This window comes from Apteryx mantelli, chromosome 1 (genome assembly GCF_036417845.1).
Source record: "Apteryx mantelli isolate bAptMan1 chromosome 1, bAptMan1.hap1, whole genome shotgun sequence".
NCBI lineage: Eukaryota > Metazoa > Chordata > Aves > Apterygiformes > Apterygidae > Apteryx > Apteryx mantelli.
This window is the reverse complement of record NC_089978.1, coordinates 95,814,022-95,834,871: the sequence shown is the minus strand read 5'-3', so window position 1 is coordinate 95,834,871 and position 20,850 is coordinate 95,814,022. Positions and strand designations below refer to the sequence as shown.

At 40.2% G+C, this 20,850-nt stretch overlaps 1 protein-coding gene across 4 annotated transcripts in view; it reads right to left on the bottom strand.

Moving 5' to 3' along the window:
• Positions 1-441: 441 nt before the first annotated feature.
• Positions 442-20,850, bottom strand: part of OTC (ornithine transcarbamylase) — a 30,595-nt gene continuing 10,186 nt past the window's right edge. For 3 of the 4 annotated variants that reach the window (XM_013941703.2, XM_013941705.2, XM_013941706.2), the window contains 7 exons: positions 19,588-19,675; positions 13,417-13,570; positions 5,933-6,055; positions 5,201-5,254; positions 4,939-5,088; positions 3,692-3,829; positions 442-1,641 (listed from right to left, as the gene is read on the bottom strand). In XM_013941703.2, coding sequence (XP_013797157.2) covers positions 1,582-1,641; positions 3,692-3,829; positions 4,939-5,088; positions 5,201-5,254; positions 5,933-6,055; positions 13,417-13,570; positions 19,588-19,675 — 767 coding nt within the window. In that variant the 3' untranslated portion in view covers positions 442-1,581. The remainder of the gene's footprint in view (positions 1,642-3,691; positions 3,830-4,938; positions 5,089-5,200; positions 5,255-5,932; positions 6,056-13,416; positions 13,571-19,587; positions 19,676-20,850) is intronic. The other variant, XM_013941704.2, reaches the window with a different exon arrangement.

Below are 20,850 nucleotides of genomic sequence, written 5' to 3'. Positions count from 1 at the left end.
TAAATCTGCCTGACTGTATTGACAGTACATTAATCAACATGATAAAACTGATGTACATGTGTGTGATTGCTATGAAAGGACTAGCAAAATGGGTTGTCTTCCTCTCAGCTAGCATTAAAATCAGGTTAGTGAGAATATGTGCAATGCTAGGCACTTGAACAGTTCATTAGCTCCAAGAGCATACATTTAAGTATCTTGCTGAACTGGAACCTAAGGCAATCAGAAATATATTGTACTGCATGCATTTTCCCCACATGCTAAACAGGGCAGTAAGATATTGATTTCTAGCAAATGCCCTACTCCTCCATCATTACTGCAGCTAGATCTCTGTTGAAGTGTAAATAATCACTAGATTATTGAAACCCTTGTAATGCTGTAATGGAAAATGTCAATTTTAACAAGACACACAAACGCCTGTGAAAACCATGAATCAGTCATAAGTGGGTAGATAAACAAATGCTTTTTTATTTTTGTTTCAGTGACATGTGTGGCCCAGCAGTGAACTCCAATTTTGAAATGAATTAAATAATGTTTTGCAGCTGGTCAGAAAAGGGAAACCAATTTACAGTATTTTAAAAAATCACAAATATTGTTGAAGTATTACAGTGAAAAAGAATCAACACATTCTTGAAACTAATTAACAACAACAAAGAGGTGTTTTTTAACAGTACATAAGCTTTACATAAAATGCTAAGCACACACATCCAGCCATCATAAACACTACAGTTGTCATGAACCTGTTTACTACTGAGAGGGATTAGCTGAAATGTGCGCAACGTTATAGTGGTGGATGAAATGCAGCAAATTCTTTCTACAAAAGAGCTGTATCCTATCTTCTTATACAGTGTCCTTCATGTTTGCTTAGAGAAATAGAAATAGAAAACTTGCTTCTTTAGCCAAAATTCTGTTTAGGGAGTGAAGGTCAGAGGGAGACGGTCAAAGAACGAACTGATTCCTCCCAGCCATCTCTCTGCCGCATCCAGCTCTGCAGAAGCTGCTCTATTCCAGCACTGCAGCAACATCCTCCAGTGCCAGCCCACAGGAACAGCACTGAGGACGATAATGCTGACAAGGGCCCTACATTTTTGGTATCGAACAGAAGTGGGGTTTCCTGGTGGGCTGGACGACAGCCATGGGAACCCAAGACAAACAGGAAAGCATTGGTTCCCTGTGCACACTGCCTGGGATCAGCAATTAAGTGGACGGGTTTAAGGGAGAGGTCTATGTCTGTCATGTTACTCTATATTAGTGCTAACACAGCTGTGTTAGACTATGATATGTCTATGATACTGGTAGAGTGAATCATTAAAGTATAACCCTGAAAAACTTTCAGAGATGCTGATCACTAGAAAAGATATATACCTTAGAGCATCTAGCTAAAAAGCAGCTTTTGCAACGGTGTTTATTGTCTCAAAAATTTTCACAAATGTAATGCAATATTCTACAGTTCCACAGAGGCAACTATACAGTTTTATTAAGGAATCATTCATTGCCTTGATCTTTTCTGAAGAAGATCTATGTATTTGTGGACCAGAATATTCTGCCGACGAGGAATATTTTCTCTTGGCAGGATTCCAAGCATCAAAATGTAGGCTTTTGTAGCTGTGGTGAGTAATCTGTCAGCAAGGAAACCATGACAGCCTGGAAGAGGGAAAAAAGAAAAAAAAATCCAATCACATTGGAAACAGATACTCCATAAAAATAAATAAGGGGAAAATATTTTCTATCTCTGAAGTCTTGTGTTGAAAATTATTGTCCTGACAAAAACTGCACACTTAGATTTATTTGCTAGCATTTCTGATGATGAATCAGGAAAAACCTGAAAAATCTTTTAGGGTGTTCTGTTTTGTAGCTGATATAGGTTTTCTCAGTGTGGACAAAATATATTAATGGACCACACAGGAGAAATTCAGACAAAGCATGTTTAGACCAAACACTAAGGCCCTTTTGGTGAGCCACACTGTATCCTCAGCTACTCCTGCGAGGTGTTGTAGGTACCCAAACAGCATGTGGGTGCCCTTGCAGGTTTCAGCAGAAGCTCCATTAGCATCAAAGACAGTCATACCTGAATAAGGACTTTGATATCCCAGTTTAGCTGGATTTTTTTTCAGTAAAACCTGGAATCCTAGCTGAGGTTGATGGTTTGTCATCTTCCCCTCCTGCTCCCTTCCGATACTTCATACACACTCCAACAAACTTTGGGTATGGCAGTCATGGTGAAATGAGAGCAATGGAAATGCCAATAAAATACAGTGTTGAAGTAGCTGCTTTGGTCTCCTCCTCACATCTGTATACATAACAAGCCCCTGTGCTTCGCTTTTTTTTGCCAAGGCATTACTTGGTTCACATTGTTGTGATTTCACAGCAAGGTTGGACTGCAAATTGGCATTTTGGCCCAGAATTGGATTTACAAGAGCCCTCCAGGGGTTGCGGTCTTTCTGCCTGTCTTTCCTTTCCCTTTAGCATTGCTCAGTGAGACAGGTAGTCCCAGACACACAGCGGGGGATTGAACATACGGCTGTGCAGCCCCCTTACTGCTACCTATGTCATAGCTGCACTCAACCCTGTTTAGAACTACAGCTGAGCAAATAATTAATTTTTCAGTTTGCTGGCTGAGCTGAAGACACTTGAAACTAACACAGAAACAAGATCTATACGGTCTTCTTAGCTTGATAAAATAAGACTGTAACACCTTTTTTACCCAAACAAAATGTGCAGCTTGAATCCAAACTAAAGGTTTTGTGTCCTTAAAAAAAAAAAACAAGGCATTTAGAAACATTTCAGAAAGAAAATCAATAATGTGAAGACTTTTCAGAATTTTAAGGCCAAAATTATGCATTGAATTTAACACAAATTTGTAAATAACTCTGATTAAATTCAAAATCTGCATTTCTGGCAAATATAATACTCAACCACATATTCACTTGGAGCAAATGCAGAGCTTTTCTGAGAGCTATGCTAATGCCATTTCAGTTTTTTTCATTGTTCTGAAAGTTTTCACTAGCTTTTGTCAACATGATGGTTCTAAAGCCAACAATAAATAACAGGCTACTGAGATTCGAGAGTAATTTTCTGAAACCCTAGAAATATTGAGAGTGGGGTTATGGTTTATATTAAATGCCAAATGTCCTCTTGTGGTTCCCATGGAACACAGCGTTACCCAGGCCATAACTGAGGGTCCTTATATTTCAGGGGCCTTGAAAGCTTTACTCTAGCAGTGCTTTCTCAGAGAAAGTTCCCACTGTTCTCAGGGGCAGCTTTTCTTCAGCGAAAACTGCATGATCTCTAGCACTGTCTGCTTTAAGGGAAATTGTAGTCTGTAAGACCAGTCCATGGGACCTCAGCATTTAGCGAGATTTAAAATGGAGGAACTAAGTTAATCATTATAATAAACTCAGTGAATTAAATATGAAAGTTACTATTTATACTGTAGATTTCATTTGGTGATAAAAACTGGGTCAAGCAACAGCAGATTATCATCAAAATAGGTCACATTCATGGCAAAAAGCATTTGTGCTATGCATATATAAGATGCCTATAGTCAAAACTGTGATGTGCTGTCGGGTGCATTTGAAATATATATATTAATGCTTACGGTTTATTGAGGAAGCGAACTCATACCATGCCTGTAGTGAAAGATGGAACAAAGGCTGACCCTAACCTCTAACTAGTTTTCATCTTCCTTTCATACCATAATTGTCCATTTTCTGTTTTCAGCCTCCTGGAAAACCAATGATTGTGGAGAATAAAATACTTCATCATCAACTTCTTCTGGTTTTCTGGGTAAACAGTGTAAAAATGTCCAGTTGGAAGCAGCAGATTTTGCAGTCTGTAGATCAAAAAGCATATAAAAATAAAGGGATATGCTAGGGCATTAATGAAAGCTTTAACTAGTAAAAAAGTTAACAAATTTTATATAAGCTCCTGCTCTAGTGACTTTGATGATGAACTCAGAAAAATTCCAGTGACATCAAAAGAACTGGTCATCTGTGAATAAGATGGGAATATCCCCACTCAAGTCAATAAGAGTTCAGTGCTGACTACGTGAAAGCCAAATTTTCACTCCTATTTCTTTGGCTTTAGTAGGAGAGTAAAAACTCTAGTGACATAGTGGATCAATAAAGTGCAATTTGTATCGGAATGCCATATAGTAATATAATACTAAGGGTAATTGCAACAAGAGCTTATTAAACCATGATTTAAAAGGCTATGATCAGTTCTTTTGATATTGTCACTCATAACATATTGATCTAATATCTGAACAATGATTTAAAGCATTTTAAGCCAGTTCAGAGACATACCTGTTAACAGTACTTTGTGAATTTATATTAAAATGCAGTCAATTAAAACAGTAATTCTATCTGCAAGGAAAATGTCCTTTTTATCTTCAACAATAAATACTTTATGACCTTACATTTTCTCTAACTGTCTTTGTTCAGATAAGTATTTCAGCTAGATGATTTTTAAGGACACATATATTTAATGCTTCATCCATTGACAGATGTACACAAAATTGCCCCAAATCCTGCCCAGGCTACGGACTTAAGAGTTAACCTGTGAGCTGTTCATTAGAAATAAAGCATAAGGGATCTTTTCTGGTGGCAAAGAGAAAATGCAAGGTTAGAAATGGGGGGGGGGGGGGTTGTCATGTTTAAAGGTTTTTATGTTATCAAGAAGTAGAGGGTTAGCTCTCTTGCACTGGTCATGTTCTGGAGTTAGATGTCATTGGGAAGCTCTGAGAGGGGCCAAACCATGGGAAGAGTAAGAGATTAACTCAGCCTCAGTGTCTTTGTGAGTTTTTCAAGCTGGAGTGAGGTTTGCATGTGGTTAGTCAATGGCCCTACTCGAAGAAATATCAAACCCTTGCTTTGCTGGTGTTGATTTTTACAGATGCAATCTATAAAAGCATCAACAAAAAAAATAAATCTGAGCTTTTACCTGCATTGTAATCTGATAACCTTGAAATGCCTTTAGTCTTTCTTTCTTTTCCTCTTCTTGTCCCATGCTTATCCATGTATCTGTAACTAAGACATTGGCACCATTTGCAGCTTCCAAAGGATCTGTTGTGAGAAGTAACTTGGTGCCATACTAATGTGAATAAAATAAGGAAGATCAGGAAAATAAGGAAATTTAACTTCATTTATAGCATAAAATAAACTCTATTCTAGCTACTGTATTAGGCTATATCTTAGGCTCATACCTCTTTGGAGTACTGTTCAGTTATTTTAGTTATTCTGAGGTCTGGTTCAAAGCCCTGCCAAAAGAGATGACAGATAACATTACAGAACTTATGTATGATCATTAATGATGATTAAAACTGGTTAGAAGAATGCTGATAGAACCATTTTCCATTGGAAGAGGCATATCTGTCAGAACTGTAAAGCTTCAGGAAATTATATTGATTTTGTTGAAAGTTTCTTTTGGAGATACACTGGTGGGAAGTGTTCTGATAAGGTAAAAATCCACCTATTATTTCAGCAGTTATAGAATGAAATGCTTCTGTATCAGTAATTATTTTGTTCTAAATTAATTCTTTGTTTTATATTTTATATTATATTACAGTGCAGCATTCTAAAAAGCTGAATTTAAAACACTTCCACCAATCTGCAATGATTTTTACATTTTTCTTTGGTGAGTCATTTGGGGATTTTTCAATACTTTCTCAAATAGAATTTTCTTCCTCCACAGAGCCCCATGATTTATACTGCAGTCGTAATTTCCCCTCAGCCCTTCTGAAGTTGGACTCAGTATAGTTACTCCTGTTTTGCATCAAAATAACTGAATCAAGATTCTGAACCTCTGTTCTTAAATAAAGCTGACACTCAAGATGCATGCAAGTCCCCCTAGCCAAGGCCCTTGGGAAGTATCCAAGTGGCTGACACAGGAATTGGCAAAGTTTGACCTCCTTTCTCCAGGCACACAGCTTTCTTACTTTGGGAGTTGCGATACGGAGATGCATTCCCAGCTTTGCAGCACTCATCATGATGGAGTTGAGGACATTGTTTCCATCCCCGATCCAGGTGACCGTGAGCCCATTCAGACCACCGTAGTGCTCCTGCCAACCGAATCACATAGGCCCAGGTTACAATCCAGGGGAGCTGAGCAGGCTGAGGCCACAGGCAGAAGACAGGATTGATCAGGCCAGTCTGACCCAGGGAAGGCTGGCTACCTCCAGACGCTAGTTGCTGTCGACATGGGACTATAGCACTAACTGAACTTGCAGCAGCTACAAGATGGTCAGCAAGAGAAAGTCCCTGTGTCTTGTCTTATATGAAGACCTGACTGTTGCAACTGTCTCTGATGAGAGGCATGTTGACTCGTACGCCATACAGTGAGGCCCAGGCTGGCAGACACAGTAGCGATTTCAGCACCAAAGCTGCAGCCGTCGGCTGGTGCTCATAGCTGTCAGTGAATGGTAGGAATTGTTAATTTAGTTCTAATGATCAAACTCCTCCCAGCCTTGCCCTATTCAGGCTTGCTCTAGCTTGGCTGTCTCTACACCATGTTCCTGTCTACAAAGTGGCCATGCCCTTAAACTGCATTTTAACCATTATAGCTGTACCGGGCAGCAGCAGCAATGTTTCAAAAGCAGCTGTGCCACTCATGGCTAACTCTATCGTCTTCATTGTCTCTAACATCTGCCTTCAGAGTTGGCTCTCTTTTGGATAGCCAAGGAATGCAGTGATTATTAAGACTATTAAGATTATTAAGTTGATTACTCTAACTTGACCCTAACGCAGTGTTACTGTGCTAACTGGAGCTTTACCTGATTGCACGCTGTACATGTGCAACTACCCTGGTTCCCACCCAGTGGCAGATAAGGCATCAGGAGGAGCAAGAGTAACAGGAGTCATGCATTTCCGGACCAGAACACTTTGAGGCCCTTCAGAAAGGTTTGTTTTAAATATGCATATTTGTATGTACTTAAGTCAATACCAGAAAATATGTAAAGATCTAACCAAATACTTCTACATGCCTGTTCTCCACAACTCCATCTTATGACTCGAAAGACTAAAGACATGATGGAGAGCCTTTTATTCTCAAGGCACCAGTTCAAAGCTGGGCCACGCTGCTATTGCACTGTAGTAACTGGAAGCCAGACAGTGTTTCAGCACTTTGTGTGACATGATTCAATGCTTGTCAGAGAGGATAAGCCTCCACGCCATAGAGCTGTACTAACTGGCAACCTTGTAGATAGCCTCAGCAAAGATGCCAAGAGACTGAACAGGAAAGAGGCTGGAACTACCCTCTCCTCTCCTGGCAGCAGTTTCTCCTGAACAAATATTTGTGAAGCTGCTTCAGAACAAACCTATTGTCATTTCTGCCAGTGACCGCAATTCTGAGTCAAAAATAGTAGCATCTGGAATATTTAATGACATTAAAATGCAGTTGCAATCTAAACCTCATAGACTCTTAGGCTGCCTATGGTTTAAGGGCAGTCATGCTGGTGCCTGATTTCAGACTAACTAGCTTCCCAGCCTTTGGTAGCAAGCCTTCCCTTGTCATTTTGTTCATTTCTTGTAATTTCCTTGGTATTCTCTCCCTAGTAAAATTATCATTTTAGTAGCAATGACGCTAATAGGAGAAGGACAAAACTAAGGCATTTAAGAGGTCATTTCCAGTTAGGGGTTAGTGATAGCTGAGGCATGAACCCACAATCAGGAGCAAATCAGACAACCCTGACTTCATTTGATCTTACTATTTAAAAATAGACATCACAGCCTGTAGTGTTCAAAGCTGACTGACTGACTGACTGACTAGTGAGTCACAGATATACTGCTATGTTAAATAACTTCCACCTTATTACCAGCTGCTACTCTGCATTAAAAGAAGCACAACACACATCAAATATTTTTGTCTGTTTTCCCAAGCTGGTCCAGATAAAGTTCGAAGAACTGGAGATGGCCATATAATAACCCTCATAATCTGCGCTGTAAATTGCAAAGCCATGTCTGCAGTGACTGCTACATAGAGGGTACATAGCTGAGCAAGTCTTAATGAAGATATTTAGCTAATGGAAGAAGCCCTAGCCAATGTAGAATCAAGCTCAGTGTGTGCCAGTGGAGCCTATTTTATATCCTGTGCAAAGCGTCATGCTGCTGCTGGTACACTGCTGTTGTAACTCAAACCTCTTCATTTAAAGCCAGCACACTGACTATGACTGTGGTACATATTTTCGTACATCCTCAGCTTCCAAGAATGACTGTGAGAAAGATGAGATGATTGTGTTGATCAGAACCAGGGAGCTCTGAGGCAATATAAAAGCTAGTGTGTGTGAGACATACATTTTATTTCTCTGTTTTATAGGGTATGCTTATACAACTGCACAGAGAAAATCCTGCTAAAAGTGGTTTACCACAATGGTAACAATCTAGGTTAAAACAGAATCTTTACAATAACTCAGATTGCCTGGGCCTCTGAAGATATGTTTTTCCTTGCATCCCTGCCCAATTTTTCCAAACCCTATTATACTGATGTAGGCATTTTATCTGTTTGGGTGTTCTGCAGTTTATATCCCTTTATATTTTGGGGTGTGACTTCAATATGTTTAGACTTCCAGTTAAACCACACAAAAAAATGTATTTAGAAAGTTTAGAGCCCTTCTACCTTCTGAATGCCTCTTTGGCAAACTGGCGACTGCTTCTATAGTGCAACAAAACTTGGCTTTGCTATTCATATGAAAAATCCCTGCTAAATGATTAATGTTGATTTAACAATCAACTTTCTCATGCTCGTGCTTATTTTACTATGTTTCATTCTGTTCTTACCCGTGATTTAGCGTTGTTGTATGTTTGGAGAAGACCAGTTTAATTAATTAAGAACTTTCCAGTCTGACTCTATGTCTGGACTTATTTTTAGCTAGGCTGAAACTCTGACACCAGTATAGGTTGCTTCAGAAATGTTTGATAGCATCAGTCATAACAGCCTCAATTACAGAAAGCTTTTGAATAATGAATTGATAATTTGTCAAAACTAAAAATGGAAAGCAAGGGACCAGTCAAAGCTGTAGCCCTTCAGGAGGCAGTGCAATCCAGTAAATGAGAAATTGGGCAAGCTGGCATCTATAGGCTCTCAAACTGAGCTGAAGAGAAGTGCTGAGCCAGTCATCTTACTTATTCCTAGCTCTGCGTTTGTCAGGGTTATTGAGGCAGGATATTCTAGAGGATCAGTGTGGATCTTACTTGGGTTTTCTAGTTGTTAGAATAATGATAAGGATGACGGTGCTGAATTTGGGAACAATAAAATTTGAGCTCTTTGGGTCACAGATTGAGGACAGAGAAGTTGAGAGAGAATATATGGCAGCCCTCTTCAAGCTGAGTAACACTGTAATTTGTTATGTTATTTGAAAAGGAACCACTGATTTACTTTAAAAGGTAGCAAAGAACACTGACAAGCTAGAAGAACCTATGTAATTTTCTACATAATGTTTGGAAATGAGACAACCAAAATCAGAAAAATAATCATGTAAGAGAAAAACAAAATTTACAAAGGGGTATACTTGAATTACACAATATTTATTATCACTAAGGGTGACACAAAGCTGTTCAGTAAGGATAGAGATGGACAAGCGGACTCAAAAATCTCTTAATTACATTTTCAAGAGCCCAAAATGGCCAATTTCATATTGGTGATACTACGTAGGCAAAGAAATCACAACCATTATAACCTAACAGCAGAATTATATTATATAATCGTAACCTATCAGAAGAATTCAGACTCTCCCTGCCAAAATCTTTGCTATTATACTAACCACTTCTTTTCTAAAAAGAAAGTTCACTTCAGACCAGTGACATATGGAGCTAGTAGCATATGGATGCACTCTAATGACCAGTCAGGCCATCTTGCAGTCAGCTGCAAGTTAGCTGATTTGGCAGTGACATTAATATCAATTGAATTGATGTCAATACACAGTTTGTTCTCAGAATACAAATTGTGTGATGCTGCCCCTCAGCCAGGCTTCACAGAACAGAGTTAATGAGCCACAGCGGATGGAGAGGCACCAACAGACTAAGAAAGTGGCTATTACAGGCCTTTAGCACAGACAGCAAAGTAAAATGGCACCGTAACAGCACACAGACCCATAGTCTTTAAAGGCCAAATCCTCAAACTCTCAAAATCAGATGGCAAAATGTTTACCACCATTTCTAGTGGGTTATAACTCACCTCAAGAGCAAACTCAGCTCAAGAAAGCTTTTAAGAAAGAAGGTCACAGGTATGCCAAGAAAAACATACCTCTTGGCATTACATGTGTCACTGCAGAGGGCATTAATACTGACCACAGGCAAGGGGAGAAACAGCTTAGCTGGCTAATGTGTGGGGGGGGTCCAGGTTGCTCAGGAAGAAGTCACAGGGCAAAAGGATGTTGTATCTGAAGAATCTCACTCCCATATTCATGACAGGAGCACAGTTTATGATCTGACAAGAACATCCTGAATACAAAATGAGAAAGAGGCAGCCCTGAAAAATACACCAGCTGCACTGTTTGGGAATGCTCCTGTAACAGAATTTACTAAAACAACAACAACAACAACAAAACCCACTAAAATACACCTGTGAAAAGGTAATGAGAAGCCATGGTGCATAAGTCAGAAAATATTCTGACAAAACAAAACAGGAAACTAGGCAGTTGCAGATGGAAGAGAAAGTGCTCGAAGAGGATTCAAGAAGGCACATAACAATAATTAATAGGATTTAGAAAATGGAAGAGTAAAAATTTGCTAAAGATGAAGAGGGTCAGAGTGCACTTAGCGATCCACTGGCAAACACAGAAGTCCTAGAAAAAGAAGGAGAAAAAGAAGAGAAGATAAAGGTACATTTTGGGTATGTACTGACAGCAGGGAAGGGCAGATCCAGGCAGAAAAATATTTACAAAGACAAGGAAGCAACATGTTCTAAAGACAAATAAAACAAAACAACTGCATAAATTCTGTTGTTTATATGCCATATAAGGCAATGTGTGTCATTATTGTATTTTGTATGTATGTAATGTATATCAAGTACATTTCCTTTGCATTAAAGGAAAGCAGTCCAAATGTTATATATAAACTTTTAGCTCATTTAAAGAATCAGTGGTACTATCCAACATCCCTGTATTAATCTTCTTGCAGGCAGTGCTCAGATAACATATGTTTTCACCCTAAAGAAAATCCCATGAGAAGTTTGGCTGTGGTAAGGACCAACTGGATGCTATGGCTCCCACTTTTTTGAATATTACTTCTGTGAGCTGTTCCTTATATGATTACAATGCTGTTTTGTTACAAATGCTACTGGCTGCAAGACCAGGGTTCTCCACCTCAGCAGACAATGCAGAGAACAGAGGCAGCAGAGGGGCAGGTCAGGAAGGGGAAGCGAGCATGCAGTGACCATACCCACAGCGTGCTGTGCAGAATCTCACTCCCTGTCTGCCCACTCTGTCCTAGGTGAGAAAGCAAGAGCGGAAAAGAAGGTCATAAACCAGCAGCGCAGCATGTCCCTGGTGAAGTGGGGCAGCCATCCAAGTGCCTTCTAAAGAGCTCCTGACAAACACTGGGCTAAAGGACGTGCTGGAAAGAGAAGGGGAGAGATAGGAATGGTTGGAAGAGCAATCTGCTTATTGGACACTGGGAAAGTGCTGCAAATTTTAAAAAAGCTGCCATGGCTGTCTGAAAGATAAGCCATTACTTGAGATTTCTGTAAATACTCAGCTTGTCATGCTGCCTGTCCAGGTTGGATGCTTTTTTGGTTTGAGTACCAGCCATTGCGGTCCTGTTTCCTCATCATATAAATTGAGCAGGGACACTCTTTCTAAAGACTCCCTTTCCAGTGTTTGACGTAACAAGGACAGCCACTTGCTGCTGCTGCTGCTGCTGCTGCTGCTGCGGCTCTAGGTATTCAAACCAAAAAAAAGTCCAGGCCGTGGGGACATGTTCACCTGGAACTTCTACATCGTGACTGGCCTATTCAGGGACACAATAGAAGAGGAGCAGAGGATGATCAACAGGACATATATTCGTTCTGCTAATCTCCACAGGTTTCCCTGAAGATCAGTTGAGAAAGAGGTGCATCTTTAGAGGGTGACTGAGATGCTCAGTGGTCTCTCTCCATCAGCCTCAAGCTATGAAGGATGAATCCAGTTTTAGGGGCAGAGATATCAATAGTTACATAAACCATGAGTTCCAGATCATTGCTGAAGCCTGCTACTCACAAGTGGTAATGTGCTAACTAAGATATTTGCAAGACAGAAAACCCCAGAATACACAACCTTAAGATCCTTCCATTTTACAGTTACACTTAGTGTTTAAATAAAACAATGACTTTTTATGACTGATGAAGTTCTCATTATGGCTTACCGTCTTGCATCATTTGAACAGTTCACTCAGGCTGGCTCAATGTAATTCTCCCAAATGTACCTTACCCTGAGGTATGTGATGCATTTTAGTCCCAAGCTCACTACTTTTCACTAGTGTTTTCACTTATATTGTTGAAAATTTTAAGAAAAATAATAAGTAATTTTCACTAAACAGATAAATCTTTCAGCATTTAAAGCATGAATTTTTGTTACTTTTCTCACTAGATCTTTGCCACACACTGAATGTCCCATAGCAGAGTCTTTGAAGGCTGAGAAACACAGCTGAACGAACCAGGAAATTATTCTCACCCCCCCTTTTCAAGCAGTGTGATTTTTATTCACTCAGACAGTAAACAAGGTCAGAGGAGTTCATCAAAGTTGTCAAGCAGGCCTACAGTATACCAATCTTTTTTTATAAGCTGTTTCCTCAATTGATTGTAAAACAGCATAGTCCTGTTCACAGATAAATATCTGGTATTATATGGGTAAAATGCTATAGAGCTGTCAAATAAAATATTGCATTAGATTAGAACTATAGAATATGATCTTTGTTAACTATTCCTTGATATGAACAAATTTTAAATAAGTTTAAGTGCCTGAACGTCAGGGATTTGCACTGGTAGCATTAACTTGTTTTTCAAAGGAAATTTGTTCAACTACTTTCCTAATGTATGGATAATGATTCCTTTTAAATCGTTCACAGGTTAGGGCAGAATTGAGAGTGAACTACTGGGTTTTTTGAAGTCAGTGGCAAAGCTTTCATTGGCTTTGGTTGAGCCAGCATCTCACATTTATCTTACTATATAAACCCTACCGTTCATTGCTTGAATTGTGGCCTAATTCCAGTGAAGTACTTAATTTTATGCCTAACTTCAGTCCCACTACAGCTGATAGGACTATGTAATTGTTTTAAATTAAGCAGGTCCTTAATTATGTTGCTCAATGAAAATCTCTTTAAATAACAAGTGTCGTGTAATTACCAATTAAAAAAACCCTAGGAATAAATGTTTTTGAACCTGACTTTCCCAAATACTTACTGAGACCAAGATTTAGCAAAAAATATTATTAAACAGGGAGTATATTGTTACCTGAAGAGTAAGGTAATCAGCCAGAATCTGGAGAGGATGGTATGAGTCAGACAACCCATTGATTATTGGGATTGTGGCTTCTTTTGTCATTAGGTCCAGATCAGTATGCTTATAAACTCGAGCCAGGATTGCATTTGTCATGCTGGACAGCACCCTAGAAGATGGCAGAAAATATCTAAGTCAAACGTAATAAACATATGCCTGTTGCACTCTTCAATGTGTAACACATAAATATTAATGAAAAGAGATAATGAATCAAAATTTTCCAGCTAACTGAATAATTTATGATGCCTACATAACACACTTAAATGCAGGCATTTAACAACTGCTAATAAGTAAGTAGTTTTACTTATTAACCAACTATAATAAATAAACGAAAACTGCTCCTGTATTCAATGCTTTTTCTCTTTAGTTTTTGATTGTAGCCACAGATTTAGCACTTATAAATGTTAACTGAAATAAAATAAGAAATGGCTTGACAATGTAATATTTGATGTATTTGATAACTTGGGAAGCGATAAGGTGTAACATTTCTTCAGTCTTTTAGCAAAGAACAAATGTAGCATCGACAGAACGTTTTAGTTTGTATGGTAACCTGACCCATGTGAGGATTAGTACTAAATATCTGTCTCAGATTACCACAATTCTTTATTGATCGCAATGGAAACTAAAACAGAAGCCAACAATACCAGCCCATTCTTTCTCCTACCTACACACTTGCATATTGACACAAATGGTATCACCATTCAAGTAACATCAAAGTTTAAAACTCAGTATATAGATAAGGGCATGGAGGAATCACTGCGCCACTCCGGCCTTACTTTATTTGCCAAAGGGTGAAAGACTCAGAGATTAGCATAGTGGATTAGCATAGCATACTCAGTATGTTTTGAATTTTTAGATAAATTAAACACAAATTGCGGCTTAGCTCTGCATTTCTGTGCTATAATCAGGCCCTGAAGCATGACTTTGTAGTAGAATTTTGTGTGTTTTAATATTATCTCTAACTGAACCTTAAAACAAAACAAGAAGGAGACCGAATAGAAGAGTATGAAAAACTCCTGCAACATCCATCTTTCTGATTAGCCACAAGGGATTCTGATATCTCCCCCTGTGGAAATATGGGTGTAAATGGCATAGTCTTTACCCAGAAAAACTTCCTGATGAAGTCAGTAACAAATTTTTTTCTATTGGTGTCAAACATTCCTTACACATGCAAAACTCCTGTAAAACATTAGAGGATTCCCTGTGCAGCTCTCTCTGAAGAAAAAGATTGCAGATGACAGCTGGAAGTGAAAAGGAGGAACTGAACAGAGTATTTTCTGGAGTGTAAGATTTTGGAATAGTTATTATTTGTGCTATTACTTCTTCCTAGCTCACAAGTTTCAAAAATTTTTTTGCTTAATCTACCTTGAATCATGTGACTATGGACAATCCGTTCTGATTTGAACAAGTCATCAAAGATGGGACGCATGGTCTCTATTGGTGGCCATTTAATAGCTGTCCACCCTAAACTGGACATAATTATTCCCTCTATTGCCAAGAAAAAGAGGAAGTTGCATTGGGAAATTGCCCATTTATCTTAGATAGGTTTTTAAGACATTAGGTCAGCTGATCCTTACCTCACATGGCTGGTAAAGAATTTCAAAAAGTTGCTTCCTTTGTAGTGTATGTCACTGAGGAAATTCAGTCATAATCAATGACCAAGTAGTGATCATTGCTGGGCTTTCATCCTTATTCTGTTAATAGTAGATACTGGAATTTCTGGACACAGTGCAAGACATCGGGCAGTCTTTCTGCCAGCATTTCTAGATGTCATATTACAGGGGGAAACTCAAGTGGAAACTGGGCTTATCCTTTGTGAAATCAAAACCGAATTGAACTCAGCCAAAAAACTAGTCCTCAGCTGATGGTCTCCTGTAACTAAATCAATTTGAAGAAAACGGTGTAAGAAAGACCTGGCTAAAGAAGAGTCTTTAGTGAGGATGAAGTTTTCAAAAGTGAGGGAGAGTAAACACAGGCTTATCAGGTGACTGATATTACCAGTTTCCTTGCATTTGAGGGAGTGATCAAGGCTTCTCTGTTACCACTGACTACAAGTTCTTTTTTTTTTTTTTTTACAAGATTTTAACCTATTAGCTTCAAAATCCCAGAGCTTGGAAATATATAAGTATATTGGAAAGCTGCATTTCTATCTTGCCAAAATAAGTTCATTTCTACACTGCAAAGCTGGAAAATATTACTCAGGTGTATCCTCTAAGGACTCCAGAATTAAACACAAATAAAAGCATTCTTTTTGTTGTTGATCTCTGGATTTTTAACACAGAATTGTGATTTTGGGTCAGTTGCATATATTTGGGGTAGAATATTGCTATCCAAGGTTTAGATACCTTATTTTTTTCTTGAAAGTATGTACTAATTCTAAGGTTTAATTTTCTAACAAGACTACTTATGTCATTGTTATTGATACTATTACACATGTTTAGTGCAGACTTGTTCTCAGTAAATGGTGAGAAGGCTTAAAAAGATAAAACCCATTCCCCATATATGCAAAGATTTGTCCCACAATAATCTCAGTGAACTGTTAAAAGCCACTGAGCTACTGTGGTGCACAAAGGAACTGCTTTACAGTGGAAAATACAGATACAATACTCATATTTCATTTCACATAATATATCAGACATGCTGAACAGCACTGAAAGGCTTAGAGCTCCTTAATAGGTGGTAAGATTTTGCTCTTGTGTCAGTGCAAATATAAATGTTTTGTGAAGCACGGAAGAACTGTACTATGGCCAGGTAATAAGTCACTAAAAATATGTTCACAGAAAGCAGAAATGCTTTCAATACTTACCTGCACCAATTATAATAAAAACTTGGGACCTTTACAGTCCTGTGTCCCCTTTGCTTTAAGTCTCAATCTCAAATACTTCTAAGGCCTTCAGAGCCCCAGACACAAAGCTGTAAATCGAAATACCCTGTGGGTCTATACAGGCATTCTTTTTTTTATTCTCACATTAACTGAATAAGGTTGGCATGTCATCCTTCATTCACAGGAAATGCCAAGGAATGAACACTTAGGTTGTTCTTTTGGGTAAACAGCTCAGTCTTGATTATGCAAAGTCAATAGTAATTCTGCTAATGAGAGCAGGAGTAAAGCAGAGTGTGTGGGGCTCTGCAAGGACTTGGGAAAGCTGATAGCCCTCACACCACTGTAGCAGTTGAGTGCCATGACTCAGCGGAGGAATAAAATCCCCAGGTTAGGGTCATAAATAGGGGCTCAGCCTGGAAGAACAAGTGGTGACGGAGGAGAGGGGATGGAGGCTGGAAGGGGAGGTTGGTATTGTGGGAGTTTTCTCCACAGTATGGAGGACACCTCTGGAGCTGCTGGGGGATTTGCTTGCTTCTGCCTTTTGTCATCTTTCTTGTAGCTTACTGTCTTTCTATTTCCCTTTTGCTTGTGCAAGCAAAGGTCATTCAAGAGATTGCAAGCCAAAGATTTAATGGCCATTTATTATACCATTTGGGAAGAAGGAGTTAAAAGGTGGGCTACAGAAAACACGTTCTTCTGTGTATCAGAACACTTTGCATTTGTTGCCCTGCTGGTGTCTGAAGGACAGATGACCCTGATCCAGGCGACATCTGCATGTGTGGTGTGTGGTGTGACAGTGCTGGGCAGAGGTTACTGCCAGGGAGCACTGTGTAAGGCCCTGACCACATCCTCTCCCTCCTGGAGGTTGGGCTGATGGGGTTCAGGGCCAACTTAGCAATGGTGCAGCTGAGGGTTGCCCCTCGTCACCCTGAAGGACCAGGCAGAGGCTCTCTCACAGTACTGCAGGGAGCCTCAGCCAGGGCTGACCCACTTCCCTTGGGAGCTACTGCTCCTACTGCATTGCACCTGTGCCTGTGCCTATCCCAATCTCAACTCATGGGTGACCGCCTGGACCAGCCTCAGCCTGGCCCTGCGGCAATACCGATGCCCAGGGCTGGGGCTGCCCCTGACTGCCCTGCTCCCTTGCAGGGCTGTGGGACGGGCTCAGGTGGCGAGGCCCCGCCCTGCCAGGAGCCACTGGTCTCATGATGCCCCAACACACTGAAGTCTCTCACCATTTGTCCTTCCCTTCACATCCACAAATGCCACAGTGAAATTTCATATTGTCCCTGGTAAATCTTCCCCTCCTTTGGCTTCACCAGTCACCTTTGGCAGCACTGCAATCCTTCTACATCATTTTGCCTTGGAGCCTGAAGTCATTCCTTCCCAAATGGGACAACTCTGCACTTTCTCCTTCATTTCTCACTGCCCTGATGTGTCCAGTCCCTTCTCAATTTCAGTTCCTTTTAGCTGGTGCAAATAGCTGATCTTCATCTTTCCACCCTGGCACACTGGTACTCCCGCCCACCATGCAGGTCCCACCTCCCAGCCTGACCTCCCATCTCCCCACTGTGGCTCCCCCTGCACCACAGGAAGACGCTCGGAGATTAATAGCTATTTACATCAATGTTGGGCATTTACCTCTAATATGACAAAGTGAGCTATACATTTGACTTGAAAAATTCTTCATCTCTCATGCCAATAGAGTTGTAGCAGGTATGCATGTGCTCTGAAGATTCTGAATGGCACACTTTGATGAAACTATAGCTATCCTGCTTAAGCTGGGGCAATGTCCCACGTTGTATGAAGAATTTCCTTTGAGAGGATGTGAATGGCAGTGTCTGAATTCTGCTGAACTGGCCATGTGGACACAGTGGCCTAACGTACATCAGACTTGACTGTTAATTCTCAGGTTAGTCTGGTCCTTCTGTACACCCACAAGTTCCCATGACTTTTTGAATCTTAGAAATGTAAACTTGTAGTTACTAAAGCAAGGCAGTGGGGCACACTTTTGCTGAAACATCTAATTTTGGTATTGGCGATGTTATGCATCTAGCAGGGAGTGAGGCCTAGGTATTTTCAAGGCTCAAAAGACTGAAATTTTGGCTTGCTACCATCAACATACTTATGTCCCCCACTTCAGCAGTTAAAGGCAGGAAAGGAAAAATTTAAATGTCTGAATGTTTGGTATTTTTCTTACATTTTCTTTGGGTATCAGCACAGAGAGAATAGGAACACTGTTCTCAATATCACCCACTAAAGACCATGAAACCTGTAGTAGTCAGCAGAGGGTATGGCTCCTCAGTTGGTCAATCGTATATTTTGAATTAAGTTTGACAAGCTTGACACTGCATGTCTTTCACCAAAACAAAAAGGACATTTCATGCGCTGCTAACCTTCCAAAAGTTGAGCCTGACTGAGTCAAACTCAGGCCTAGAAAGAGGCACAATACTTTGGCTCAATGAGTCTTTGATATATGGAGGACTATGAAAAACAGCAAGAACATCTGCAAGAAATAACCTCCATAACTTCATGTTCTGCCTGCTCTCTGCAACACTGGGGGAAACATACTGGAGAAAAGCCTTGAGCTCCGTTCTTCCGTGCTATGGCAATGGGGATAGGCTGCTCCCCACCCATCCCTGCATGCACAAGGGGCTGGGCATGAACAAGGTTTTCCAGGGGTGCTGGTAAGAGAAGGAAGCATTAGCCCAGCAGTCCTGACAGTGGGTACTGCAGTGGAGGAGGGCACATGGAATCAAGAACCTGCTGCAAAATGTCGGCCCAGTTAGGTGCTGGTGAAAGAGAGAGACCACAATGGCTTTCAGTGCCGCCCTATCACTCCAGGAAGGCTAAGGCCCACCAGCAGCTGGCATATCTGGGATAAATAAAGCCTCTGCTTTTGATTTCCAGTCAGCTGTACTTCTAGCTCCCCCAGAAGCAACAGAACCAGAATGTTCTAGTCTTGTCTGAGTTATGTGCCATCATCAGTGGAGCTATATAACTGAGATTTGTAAAACATTTCTGTTTGTGTGAGTGGTCACCCTCATTGACACTCCATAAACCCAGATTTGATAAATATATCTCCCGTTGTGAGATGTTTTCGAAAGCTAGAATGGATGGAATGACGGTGTTCTGAACTACAGATTCTGTGAGCTGATCTGCAAATATTTAAGAAATTTGGAGGGCTTCCTGACATTTCGTGGAAAGAAAATATTAGCTTCTAAAATTATGCAAGAATGGTTTCAGCTTGATTGAATACTTCCTTATACATCTACCAATCAGGCAAATGACATCTTAGCAACCTTGCTGTATCTGTGAGACTCTCATTAGTGCCCAGATGTATATCCTGTGTTGTAAGGAAGCAAGGATGTCCTCCAAGGAGAGCAAATCCTGCAATGATGACAAATAAAAGAGAAATTAAACACCAGAACATCATATTTACAACCAAGTTTCAAAATCTCTCTCACATAGAAGTTATTTCCAGCAATAAAAGTAAAGCTCAGCAGGGCATGCAAATATTTCAAATACTTGAAGTCAGACTTCACAAAACACAAATAAATGCATTCTAGAATAAAAACACCCAAGTACGATACCTTGCTAAAATCCTTAGGCACCAGTTCTGATCCCTTTCCAGAGGAACACCCATTCAGACTGCAAGCCCAGATATTGCCAAAGGCATTACTATGGCTCCTTGTCAAGAGCTAGGTAATCCATTCATCATGCTGAATTTCTACAGTATTGACTTCAAGGTACTTAGCATCACAGAATTAGGAAGGTCCCTCTGAGTCATTAGGTCTAACTCCACATCATTAGAAGAAGCTATGGGAAAGGCCTGCAAGTATATTCACTCACCTAGAAAACCTTAGGCCTCCTCACGCCCTATAACAAACTTCAGAGTTTGGCCATAGTTAATAAAGTGCCTTAAAAATTACAATGTGACAGAGAAGGAAAGATCACAGGTGCTGACAGTATCCCTCTGCCCTACAATAGGAAGGAATTTACAAGTTGAGACAAGGAACTGGATTAGGCCCAAAGAATGAATCCATTTCCTGCACAGGAAATCAAGGAAAGACCTGAGCACTGTTTAAGAATATAAAACACTTTTTGGAACTTAAAAGGAGCCTGGACAGACATTTGGACAAAGGTAAATTTCTCCCTAAGGGCAAATCTCAGGTTCTGTCCTGCCTCGTTTCCGTCACACCACCACTAAAAAGCTGCCATAAGCAACCAGCTGACCCAAACAGGGAGAAAAACAGCTTTTTGTCACCAACATACAAGTCTCCGTGCTTTTGCCTCCCTGCCCTGAATCTCCCGTATGATGGCCACATATTGGGCCTTGGGGGTTTTGACTCAGGAACAGCCACAAACAGTTTAGCAGAGGTGTTGCACAGGACACAAGGTCTTATAATTGGGGAAGTACAAAGCAGAGGATTTGAACTGGGCTTTAGGTAGCCCTCTAGGGCACTTTCTGTGCATTGGTGAAGATTTTCCACATGAAAACAATTTCCTTCTAGTAGATAAATGGGCAGGGAGATCTTTCCCTGTCTCTAATTTCCATGATGGAG